The sequence below is a fragment of the Chelonoidis abingdonii genome, chromosome 2 (assembly GCF_003597395.2).
Source record: "Chelonoidis abingdonii isolate Lonesome George chromosome 2, CheloAbing_2.0, whole genome shotgun sequence".
NCBI lineage: Eukaryota > Metazoa > Chordata > Testudines > Testudinidae > Chelonoidis > Chelonoidis abingdonii.
In genome coordinates this window covers 24,594,719-24,607,938 of record NC_133770.1, presented here as the reverse complement: position 1 = coordinate 24,607,938, position 13,220 = coordinate 24,594,719, and the positions used below count along the sequence as shown (strand labels likewise).

At 41.4% G+C, this 13,220-nt stretch overlaps 1 protein-coding gene across 5 annotated transcripts in view; it reads left to right on the top strand.

Moving 5' to 3' along the window:
- The window catches only part of DIP2C (disco interacting protein 2 homolog C), a 518,420-nt gene that overhangs the window by 295,613 nt on the left and 209,587 nt on the right, over positions 1-13,220 (top strand). For all 5 annotated transcript variants that reach the window (XM_075062211.1, XM_075062209.1, XM_075062210.1 and 2 more), the window contains one exon: positions 6,894-7,004. In XM_075062211.1, the coding sequence (XP_074918312.1) occupies positions 6,894-7,004 (111 nt within the window). The remainder of the gene's footprint in view (positions 1-6,893; positions 7,005-13,220) is intronic.

Below are 13,220 nucleotides of genomic sequence, written 5' to 3'. Positions count from 1 at the left end.
AGTTGAGGGTGTTACACATCTTGCTGTTTCAGACCTTAAATGACTTCCCAAAAGTTTACTTGGCAACAAAGTGACCAGACAGCAAATGTGAAAAATTGAGACGGGAGTGGGGGGTAATAGGAGCCTATATAAGAAAAAGACTCAAAAATCAGGACTGTCCCTATAAACTCAGAATATCTGATCACCCTACTTGGCAAGTTAGTATGTTGTAAAGTAGGGGGCACGATATTTACAGGTGCTGAAATCTGAAAATATAAAGGGTATAAGAATTAAACCAGGCCTGTTTCCCTGTTTTACAGATTCAGCAACTGAGCCTTGGCAGAACGAAGTAACTTGCCGGAGAGACGCTGTGAATCAGCTTGGCAGCTAGTGGACCAGGGTTCTAATCCTCTCTGCCATGCTGATTTAGACCATGACCACTAATGTCACTTAATTTCTTAGCCTCAGCCTCCCCCACTTGTAAAATGGGGGTGGTGACCTTGATCTTTCCTCCCAGGCCTTCTGCTCAAGGAGCGGTTCTGACTGTTAACAACTGAATGATTTCTTCTTACATTAGAGTTTTTTTCAGAATAATTTTCTGAAGATTAACTTGATTAGCTCAATCAGTCAATTCTATGTATGATAGTGTGTGGACAGCTAAGTGTGTGCTAGGAGCCCTCCCTGGAAGAAAAATGACGAAAATTATCTGCATCCTATGTAAGCTGTGCTTTTGCCCAGTTTATTTTCATCATGTTGCCAGGCAATTTGCTTATTCACAGCACAGACAGAAGGTGTTGTCAACAATTAAGCTTTCAGGCTAACAGTTTGAACATGGGTGGTTCATTCTCTCTTAATCAAATGCTGTGTCTCTGCTAAACTCTTTTTCATAATTTCCTATCATTGCTGCAACCAATGTAGTTCCATTTGTGACAGCAACAGAGTAGTCCAGCCACCAGTGCTTTAATTATTCTGTCTAATTAAAATGTGAAATAAAGTGATTATAATGGCAGCAACCACTCCTTCCATAGATCTACGAGAACGCTGGAGCACCACCAGTATAGAATGGCAGGAAATGTTAAGAAAAAGTCTATTGTAAAGAAGCCCTAGGAAACAGTTTAGCATATAAGAGCCCCTCCAATTCTGTATGTGGAAGTAGTTTTCTGTTTAAATTAAAGGGAAGATCTCCATGCTTGTGTTATTAATTTCAACTTTTTTACATCAAATTTGCTATTTACTGTTAATGTGGTTTACCCTGTGCACATTACTCATCTTGGACAGTGGAAGTAAACTAGTCTATTTCACTTTTGGTTTGTCATGCACAAGGATAGCATTGCATATAGTTCGGTTGCAAAGACTGTAAGATGTTTAAATAAAGCTTGATTCTGGGATTAAAATAATTCAGAGCTACTTGTACATGCCCTAATAATATTTTAACATTTATGGGGAAATGTTTATCAATTGACCTCAAAGCCCTTTACAAAGATGGGTGTGAGTGCAATTTGCAAAAGCACCTAAGTGTGTTAGGAGCACAAATCCCATGTGACTTTCACTTAGGATAGGACTTTCAAAAGAACCTTAGTATCATTGTTCCCCTTTTTAGGAATATGACTAAGGCTATGTCTACACTACAAGCTAGGTGTGTTATTCTCCTGCTCACATACACATACTTGTGCTATCTCTCATCCAGCTAGCACAAGCATAAATACAATGTGACTGCAGTAGCATCTATAACGGCACCAGAGGCATGGCTGAGCCATGCTGAGTACAAACCAGTGGGTATGTATTTGGCACGCGTCAGACGTTCCTCCACTATCACTACCCATACTACTGCAGCTACACTGCTATTTAAACTCGCTCTAGCTTGGTGAGAGAGAAAGCGAGTATTGTGTACACAAGCAGGAGAATCACATCCCTAGCTCATAGTCTAGATATAGCCAAAGGCACAGAAAGGCGAAGTGACTTGCTGGTAAATCTTAATTTCCTACAGCCTAATTATTGGCTTATATCAACCTGATGGTTTATTGAATCAGATTTGATTTATGAAGGCATATGAGAATCAAAGCCATGCCACCATTTCTACAATTTATATCAAATTTATGACTGCTCTTTTGCCATGTTAATTGAGAACCCATTTGCGATCATATCTGTGAGCTGAAATAAATACAGAGGGTAACCTAGTCCAGTTGATGTTTCATAAGGAGTACTGCACCACTATGCTTACAAAGAGTATAGGGGCCAGAGTATCTCTTGCATATCATTTGTAGGTGAATATACAGGAATATTTAGCATGGGCTGTCATAGTTCCAGGGAAGTTACTGTTTACTTGTATTATAGCAATATGGGATGTAACAAATACAATTGTGGTGGCATGACATTTAACATGCATATACACCGTACAATGCATTCATCGCACAACAGTCACTTAAGAGAAGCTCTGTAAAGCGATTGATCTAATAGTAAATTATATTTTAAACTGTGTTCCAAATATCGCTTGCCTTTCCCCCTCTTCCTCCCAGTCCCTGAAGGTGCTGGGTTTGTCTACAGCTGAATCTCCCAGGGTTTTATATATAATAGGTAAGTTTTAGAAGAAGAAATTCAACCTCTGCTTAAGAATGCCTTTTGTCTTTCTTAAATTAGTTGCTTCAGCTTTTAAATATTTTTAAATTAAAGATTTTGACAGAGTCAGCTCAAAGTAATAAAAGAAACATCAAAGACATTTGTCAGCTATAGCTAAAGAAACAATTGCCCTCTATCTGATAGGGCAAAGCAGCTACCAGCACACAGGATGCATTATCAGCACTTAGCACTACAATTAAACTAAAACCAAGAAGCAATAAAGACTGGAAAGGAGGAAGAAGAGGTGAAGGAGAACTAGGAAAGGGCATGGAGACTATCTCCAGTTTCATGCATTCCATATATATATTTTATAATGATGTTAACAACTTGAAATATATTTCTTAAATAGCTGTTATATCAGATTATATTCCTCAATATTGCTTTGTAAGCTAAAGTCAGTGTATGCAGTAGAAAAAGCAGTTAGCAGCTGATGAAATTTGAGTTAAAATCAAGGCCATTCACTAATACGCAGAAGAACATTTACATGTAACTTGGTACCTATAGGGCATTGATCTCTGATCTTTGTATTTAAAATAATGCTGTTCAAAATACATTTTTGCATATCTTGAAAAAACATTCAGTGAGCAGAGAATAGTCAGTCATTTCGAAGCAAGTCAGTCACTGGTGCTAATTTCATTCACCTTTTTGTGCACTAAAATTTGTCAGACAGAATTAATGGAAATAAAGTCCCTTTCCAGTCACAGGACAAGTACAGCATGTCACAGGTCAGAGAGAGTTTACTACAGACCTGGGTTGCATGGTATTTAATATTCTGCACAGGTTTAGCTCTTGTTTCTCATACAGAAGTGTCAGTATATAGATGCTTTATATCCTGTACTCTGTGTTACACTATATAGAGTGAGGTTATTTTATATACTAATTAATGTGTCCTGTTGAGTGTTTGGATATTAATTTGCCCTCTGGTTACAATGTTTAGGGAAAAATGGGGAGTAATCAATCAAGCACACATTATAGATTATTGTAATGGACTGGTGGAGGATCAGCTTGTTTGCAGTTTTTTTCACTTTGATCTAGTCCTCTTTGCAACTGGATCAAAGGATTTTAACAGAACTGTCATTGCATGTCAGCAGGTCCAGATGAACAGTTAGTCCACAGCAGGCTGGTGCAGGTTAGATTCACACCTCATATGGTTGTGAACTAAATGTTTGTGTAGACAAACCCAAAGTGACTTGAACAATACTTTTGCATGTCAGTTGCACTTCCTGCCATGCACTGCCATAGTGACATCAGTCATTGACTGCTCTCAGGTCCCTGCTCACCACATACAGCAGGAAAGCTGAAACTGTAGAGGCAGCAGGCAGTCATCATGTGCCCAGAAAAGAAGGGGGGGAGTGGGCCTTAGTATGATTGGTGGGGTGGCTCTCAGGTCTACATATTTTTCCTTCCTGAAAAGATCCTTTAATTAAGTGGGGAGGAGAAAAACTCATCAACACTTCTGAAATGCCATGAGATTCAGGACAAGTTATTTAAAGAGTGCTTTGTTTAGTCAATTTTAAAAAACTAAATGCATATCCCATTACACTCCTGTGCACCTAGGAGATTTTAGAGTTTAACTACAAAGCTCATAGAATCATTTATATGGAAAAAGATCTCTAGTGAAACATCTAATCCAGGCCCCCTGTGTGAGGGTAGGATTTAATTATAAGAAATTCATGATATTGGAATACCATATATATTCGTTCATAAGCCGAATTTTTTTTAGTAAAAAAGGGAAGTACCCAGAGAAAGGGGTTGGCTAATGAATGGGTATAGAGAGGGAGAGGTGGGACACAGCTCCTCCCCCCAACAGAGGGAGCAAGGAGAGGCAGCACACCCAGCAGAGCCAGAAGGGAAGAGGTGGGGCCAGACTGTCTACACTTCTGGAATGTAGAGAGTCTGGCCCCACCTCTTCCCTTCTGGCCACACTGCTCTCCCCCCAGCCTCCGAAGCAGCTGCAGCTCCAGGGCTGGGAGGCTGCAACGGTGCTGCTCGGCCCCGCTCCCCAGAAGAGGCTGTGGCCATGCCGCCCGGCCCAGCCAACTGGAACATGCTGCGGCCGTGCCGCCCAGTATGGCCTGCCGGAACAGCTCCAGCCAGGTCAGAGACATCCTCCCCAGATAAGATGGGAAGGGATGGGGAGAGTGTGGGGGTCCCGGGCTGGGGGTGGGGTCATGGGAGGGTTACTCCCCTGACTCCCAGATTCTCCCCCCCCCAGAAAATTCCCCCACAAGCTGCTGTCCCAGCCCATTAGGGTAAGCAGCTGGTGCGCTGGGACACTTCGTTTACTTAGGTTTACCTCTGTGCCTGTGGACGCTTGAGGTAAACAAACCACCTGGTCACCCAAGTGGCTTATCCTGATGGCCTGGGAGCCAAAGTTTGCTGATCCCTGAATTATAGGGTCGGCTTATGAACGGGTTATAAAAGTTTTCCATTTTTACGTATCTATCTTGTGGGGGTCGGCTTATAAACGAACTGGCTTATGATAGAGTATATATGGTATATAGTCTAGTCTTAAATATTGCTTTAGAGGATCTACTGCCTCCTCTAGCAGCTTGTTCCATTCTGTGCCTGTTTATAGTTGAAGGTTTTCTAGTATTGCATTAAATTTTTCCTGCTCCATCTAAAGCCCATTACTTGTTCTTTTCTTGTTAACTAAACATAATCCCTTTCTTCATTATAATCATCTATTTACATTTTTATAGCTGGGCCCAATTTCTTTCTTTCCCCAATACCAGTAATCTGCTAGGGCATATTGGGGAGCAGGTCCAATGATGGAAAACTTTACAATACAGGTACGACTGTTGCATGTAAACCAACTCAGTAATGTTCAAGTAAAATACAAGTTTTTCCAAAAAATATTTTATTACCACAGCATTAGAAAGCCAAAATGGATAGTTGAAGAAAACATGTAGTGCATCGAAGCACAGATTTAAACAGCATTATTGACTTAAACTTTTTAGAAAGTTTGACCAAAGCAAACTTTGCTCTTGATTTGGTGACCTGCTAAGGAAAGAAAAACAGGAACATGGGCCCTTTCTGTCTTCTTCACAGTCTATACAAGGTCAGGAATGTTTGCTTCTGTTTGTTTCCTTACTTTAGGAACTCAGGTTGCCTGCCCTGGAAGACTCCAGTAACTAGAGAGCTAGTGAAATGACATAAGAGAATAGCACAAAAGCTGAGCAACTAAAGGAAGGGGTTTGAGCCAGTTCATTTAATGCAAACACTTATTTAATTTCAATTGCTAATAACATTCTGGATAAAAGAAGCCTTTGTTAGAGAGTCAGCACCTTCGCCCTTTCAGTTCAGGTGAGCTGTCGTACTAAGCATGCTCTGAGACATCTAACAGGGCTACCAGCAAAACCAGAGAAGACAACACTTGACTTTGCAGGTATTTCTGAGTTAAAATATAACAGCACTATTTTGACATGTCCATTTCTACATCACAAAGAAATAATAAAAAGTACAATTCCAACTTAAAAAAAAAATTGACATGTCACTTTGAGGTAGAGTCCTTTCAAACTCAACTAGTGCTAATTGGAATACATCTAGAATGTGGAGTTGGTATTTAGATTTTTGTTTATCAAGTCCTTGGAAATTCTTGTCACTCAAAAATAAAGCAGACTTTTGCTCACCTCCCCTCGTCTGCCAAGGAAGGAGCATTCAACAGTGAAACTTCTGGGAGCTAAAAAAAATATTACTGCAAATAAAAAATATAAGCCTGCAACACAGCATGTGTCTAGACCCCTAATTTTTACTTCTGTGACCATGCAAAGTGAGGTCCTGATTTGTGTGTAGTTTCACTCCTTTCCGTTTTTTTCTCCAGACAGAAAATACCGAGAAAGGTTAAGCAATTTAGTTTGTTTCCCAAACCTAGAATCATTTGTTACTCTATTTCTATTTGTCTGTTTAGAAAGGTGGTGCCTAGCACTCTAGGCTTAACTAGAATAAAGCAAAAAACAATACTTACTTTGATGGTTTACACACAGTACTTCTAGAATCATAAACTATGGAAGTGGTCTTTTTTCCAACTAAATATTGTTGACCATGCAGCTTATCATAATTTGGAGTCATCCCCTTTGACGTTAGGTGTTTGTAGAGTGTATGCTCCTTTGACTGCCTGGTCCGCAGCATTGACATAACTAGACCAGAACAGCTGACCAAATATTAGTAGTGCTTTTACCAATAGAAATCAAATGGTTTAACAGCAGAACATTCAGTTGGCTTTTTCTGTGCTCAAATCTGCATTGACAACAATCTTCTGTAATCCGACCAGAACTATTTGTTTTTCATTAATGCAGGGGTGGATCAGGCATTGCCACAAGAACGTCGAACTCCTGTTACCCCTTCCTCTTCCTCTCGATATCACCGTCGCAGGTCCTCAGGGTCACGGGATGAGCGCTATAGGTCAGGTAAGTAGAAATAAAAGAACACAGAGGTGGAGAGTGTCCTTCCAATTAAATTGTTTGCAGTGCGACTCTAGTTGAACTCTTCTTCCAGCTGCCACAATGGGGAAATATTCATCATGGGCCTGAAGGGAAATTCTACCATACTGATTCTAATTTGCAAACACCATAAGAGAACTCTTAATTAGAAATAAAGGAGCTGGGCATGTTACTACTTGGAAAACATTGATAAGGAACAGATTCTAACTTGATAAATAAATTGTGAAGCTTACCAAAAAGTTTCATTCTAGTTGCTAAATTTGAGGGCCAATTCTCTTCACTCACATTGATGTAAATCACAAGGCAAGGGGGTTACTGGTCTGTAAGTGAGAGGAGAATGAAGTCCCATATCTCCTCGAAGATGTAAACTGTGTATAGTACACGGCAACTGGACAAGGATTAGATTTGCTCTAGTCACTCTTGCAGCAGTACAAAGGAAACTCCCCTCCTGGTTCTCCCACCAGTGCCTCAAGGAGAACCTGGGAGATTAACCATGTATTCCTGCCCATCTCTCCCCTCACCAGCTGCTGCAGCCAGACATCAGGGCCTATTTGTTTCAACACCAAGAGTTCTGCAGCCAACTTCTCCCAACCGGTGCCAGCTACTCAGCCTGGAGTTTGAGGAGCTGGGAGTGGGAGGGAGAATTGTTCCCTTTTCACTACCACCACATAGGGGAAGTCCACACCTCCAAACCACTGATGACTGCCAGAAACCACAGGACAGCTTTCCTGGCCACTAACACTCTTGCTGCCAGACAGGGGAGCCTCCATGAGATGCTCTGAGGAAGTATTGTGGGTCATACGTTCCAATGTCAAAAGGAACAACTGTGATTGTCTAGTCTGTCCTTCTGTGTAAGGTCATAGATCTGGGCCAGGACTTAATGGATTTGGAGGTTGGAGAAGAACAGAGTATGGAATTGTTGGATAATGTTTGAGGAGAAATGCAAATGTTTGTGCATTTTAACAGTCCCACACAGCTGACTGAGTTGGAAACTTGTAGGGAGCGCCTTGTTAAAATGTTTGCAGCGTATCACCATTTCATTGCAGTAGGAGGAGTGCCTGCCAGTGCCATTTCAAGGAAATTGAAACAATAAATATTACACAAAGAAAGTTAATTTGCATCTAGGCTATTTTGATAAATGTAAGTTAATTAAACCTCAGATCAGATGCAGTGGTTTCTGCCAACTTTCATTTAAAGAATGGTTAAGTTTACCACATGCTGCTATTTTGGCATTTGACCTGCAAGAATTTTTGACAACATTCAGCTAAGAATTAGCTGATTTCTCTCCAGATTGTTTTTTTTAATTCATAACAATATTGTTAAATCAGGGGTGTCCGGGCATTGGTCCCTTGTGGCACTCAGCATTCTACATTGTGACTCTCAAGAATAATTGTGTTAAGAAAATTTGTTCTTGACAATGCATTGAGCTGCCCCTGGTAATGTGTAAACTGAAGTGTTTGAATCCACCTCATTGCTTGGGGAGGCACAATCTCCTCCGGCCTTCCCTGCAGCACCAGGATCAGCTCTGGTGGTAGCCAAGAGTGCTATGAGAAGCTGGTGGCCTTTTCATTCTTTAGCTGGTTTGCTGCTCTGTCACAGGGATAGAGGGAAGGATGCCCCCAGAGAGTAACTGGCTATTCATCTGCTTCCCTGACAGGCTCTGGGAGCCACAGGAAGAAGGTGATAGGAGCTTAATTGGCTCATCCTGAGCTTGTGGGAGTGCCTTACAAAGGATGGCTCTGCTCTTCTTCCCACATAGCTACTGAGGGCAGCCCAGGAAAGGGGAAAAGGAGGTGAAGCTGAGAACCAACAGCCAGCTATGGCTCTTCGATGTTCTACTCCAGCTCCAATCCAGGCTAGAGCAGACTAGGAGCTGTTTTAACTTGTGTCAGCTGGCTATCATCACCCAACGCATCATAAACAAGCTGGGGGCAGCCAGAAATCAGGGCACTCCAGCCACTTCCTCTACCTGTCCTCAGGTCATCCCCTAGAGCCAGGGGTGGTAGGAACAGATATATAGGAGCCAGCCAACCCCTCTCAGACTGGGGGATTCCCCAGTACTAGGGGTTTTGCAGGTGTTTCCAAGCTCCGGTGCATCACCTTAGTAGGGTGAAAAGAGCAGAACAGGAGAGAAAACCTTCCCCAAAATACTGACTGTGACCTCTTAATCTTTTGAAATAAATATGTTCGGTCCTTAGGCTGAAAAGCACTGGTCTAGTTCAGTGTCCAGTCTCTTCACAGAAAATTGTATAGGAAAAAATATGACTCCGTTCTCTCCTGCATAAGGGCAAAGATAATACAAATACTTTTGCTATTCACTTTCCTGTGCATTCTATAGGAGGTGTGATAGACCCAGGCCAGTTGGGAACAGCAGAGTAGTAGAAGGGAGATATACTGGCCACTGGATAAGCAGTTTTCTGTTCCCGGAGTGACCAGAGCAGGCTAATGAGAACACCTGACTCCAATTAACCTGCTAAGAGTCAGGTGAGGCTGTTAAGCACCTGACTCTAATTAAGGCCCCTCTGATGTAAAAAAGGGGGACTCCAGTAGGCCACAGGGGGAGCGCAGGGAGCCAAGGAGAGGAAGTAGCGTGCGAAAACTGGGAGCAAGAGGTGTGCAAGAAACTGGAGAGTGGGAGTTAGGCCATATGCTGGAGTCTGAGAATTTAAGCGTTATGTCAGACACCAGGCGAGAAAAGGGGGGGGTTTCCAGTGGTAAAGGAAAAGAAAGGTTTTGGGAGGGAGGCCCCATGGGAAGTAGCCATGGAGTGTTAGCTGTCGCGCAACGGACAGGAGGGACTAATCGCCAAGCTGAATCCGCAGGGCCCTGGGCTGGAACCCGGAGTAGAGGGCGGGCCTGGGTTCCCCCCAAAGCTCCCAACTCCTGATCAAACACAGGAGGAATTGACCTGGACTGTGGCTTCTACCAGCGGGGAAGGTCTCTGGGCTGTTTCCTGACCCACAGGGTAAATCTGTGAGGTGAGCAAATCCGCCAATAGGCGCTGGACCCACCAAGGTAGAGGACAAATTTTGTCACAGAGGCCAGTTTTCTCTTCCTGTATTTCAGCTCATCTTATCTGGAGGTGAGTTCTGATCATGTCCCCTATCATAAGGCTTCCGCATTGTGATGTTGACATTGGTTGGAGGAATGGATGTGGACTGCGTAGCCAAAACTTTGCTCTCTATTAATGAAATAGTCAGGTTCAGTAAAGTAAACATCATGCTACTGTGGTTTTGATTTCCCCTCACTGATTTGAGAAAGATCTTCGCAGTCAGTACCTGAAAGCTTGACAATAATATGTAAGTTTATGGCAGGGCTTAAAATTTTGGTAATGAGTGCTCTAGTGTGTGACTTTTCAGCAAAACAAGCCACAACGCTCTCCAGCAAATCCACTTGAGGAATCCACACAGTATCTCAAAGCAAAAATAAGAAGCTATCTGCAATTTAAGTTCAATTTTCAGTTTAGTTTTTGAAGAATTTTGCATTGGTACTATTTGATGTCCTTACCGTAGAATCAATTGCTCTTCTTTCGCTTTGGAATCAATTAGGTTAAAAGCACATTTCAGTCTCAAATGGTTTAATACATAATAGTCCCCCTTTCATCGGTCTTTTTACTATAGATAACAAAATTATAAGCAAAACTCCCATGTGTGATTCACATTTCCTTGACTTCAGATTTTCTTAAGTTAAAAGCTTTTGTTTGATTTACTGAGGTGCTTAATACATCAGCATCTCAGCTCTGAAAGTATTGTGATTATTAAATCTAGTCAGTACCCGTTGGTTCCATTGCTGGTTATCATATCTGGCACGTCTTTCTGGAACAGGCTCTGAACAAAATAACAGTGCAGTCTTTATCCAATAGGTAATTCACTTCCAGGAAATTATTTCCCTTCCTCAGTTTTTGCACAAGTTATTCCAATTAGCATCTGAATACAAATTCTCTACCTCAGCTTATGATCAAAGTTCTGCTCTGCCTGTGCTCTGCGAGATTGTTCAGATTGGAGGTCTAACATCCTGAGAATCATCCAACATCCTTCATTGTCTTTGTTTTCCATATACATTTAGGTGTCAACCATATTGTTAAATTAGTTCTTTGCAGACTCAACATCCTCTCTCTTCTATTGCCAACCTTACCATGTTGTATTACCATAATAAACACTGTACCTTGACTTTTTAAATCCCTAGCTATTTTCTCACTTCGATCATATTTCTTTTATCTCATAAATTCTTATGAAAGTATTTTTGCACTGCCATAATTATGAAAACCTTTTTGAAAGATTCTCAGGTTCTGGATAAAAATTGGTTTCTCACTGGCACGTGGGCAAGCTCATGATTGCTCATCATTTTTCTAAAGATTGCCAGTAAATTTTGGGTTGCAAAGACAGTGTGGTATTAGAATAGCCACATTTCAGGCTACTCTTTGAAGTAGAGAGAGGTCCATTCCCATCCTTTAGGCTTTCAGGAGTTTCAGAATCTGAACACAGATTCAAATTTTCCTCATTGGCGTGTTTGCCTCCAGTGGGCCATCCCGAAACGCCTAAACTGAACAGCCCAGAACTTCAGCATTCTAATTTTATAGCTCTTAAGATTCTTCATGTGTCTAAAGAAATATTTAAGCAGGTGACTAAATTAATGCAATATTGTGCTACATTATTTGTTTTTAAATACAAATTACCCCAGGTAGCCCTTTAGGAAGTGTAGCTAATGTTCATGGACAATAATTAAGTCATAGATAACTTTGATTTATTCCTCCCAAGAGTAAACATTCTCTTGTTATTTACGGAACCAGGAAAAGTGTTCAGAAAGTTCTGCCACATATGGACCTTTGCAACAGTTTTCCCTCACATAATTTTAGCAGCTGCTATTTCACTGTCAGCTGATAATTTCTTTATACCATTTGAAAATTGGGTTTCTGAAATGATTTCAGCAGGTACCAACCCATGGTATTGCTGTATCATTTCAAAATAGTGTCCACTACAATAGTTAGAAATCAAGAAGAGTAAAAAGCAAGAAGGTAATCAGAACTGAATGATTTTTCTGTTCTGATCATGCAGTCTCAGAGAGATGGAAACAAATGTGCTAAGTCTGTAAAAGACTGGGATTCACATTGGGATGCTGGCTCTTCAAAGAACACAAAGCTCTTGGACAGGAAATCCTATCAGCACAATGATCTTTTTGTGAAATAATTTATCAAACGTTCGTTTGTTTGTGTGTTCACCCACTAATATTTGTCCTGATTAAGGGAGGATAGTAAATAACATGTTTCCACCACTCACAATGGCCAAATCTACAAAATCAAGACATGCTAGGAAGTTGTCTTCATTTGTTTTGAGGAGAGGAAGAGGGTTGTCATTTATATAAATGAACTAATGTGTATTAATCAAATGTAGAAATGAAGTCATTGAGAGTCAAGTGCCTAACATCTCTGCATTTCTGATAAGAGAGAGGCCACATATGGCCTGGACAAATATGCCAGTACCAAAATTTGGATGCCAAAAAGACAGAACTGCTGCTCATGTCTTCCTGCAAGCCATTCCCCCCGGCTGATAAAACCTCTGTTTTCCCCTTGCAATTTAGTCAATACAGCTACTCAGTGTCAGTACAAAAATCTTTAACACAACCAAAATGTAAAGTTTGGGGACAGTATAAAATAAACACCACTGAGAATACTGTGCTGATCTGGTGAGGCCAGGGAACAATGAGTGGGAGAGAGGAGGAGGAGCAGGGCATTGCTGTATAATTCTGTGGTTCCTGCCGTGAATGGGACATGGGGTCTTGCGTAGATCCTTAATTACCGCTTTGTATCCCATTGGACCTTTAAGAGGTACTGAAACTCAGCATTAATTGTGAACGTTCTGCATTTACTGCCCACACAAGATATTGGCTTGTTAGCCCTGAAAACTTTGGGCAGGTCTACGCTATGGGACTAAGTCAACCTATGTTACACAACTCCAACTATGTGAATAATGTAGCTGGAATCGACATACCTTAGGTCAACTTATTGTAGTGTCTACACCATGCTGGGTTGATGGGAGAAACTCTCCTATCAACTTACCTTATGTTTCTTGTTCCGGTTGAGTACTGGAGCGATAAGAGCATGATCAGCGGTTGATTTAACAGGTCTTCACTAGATCCACTAAATCGAGCCCCCGGTGGATTGATCACTGTGTGTTGATCTCCCGG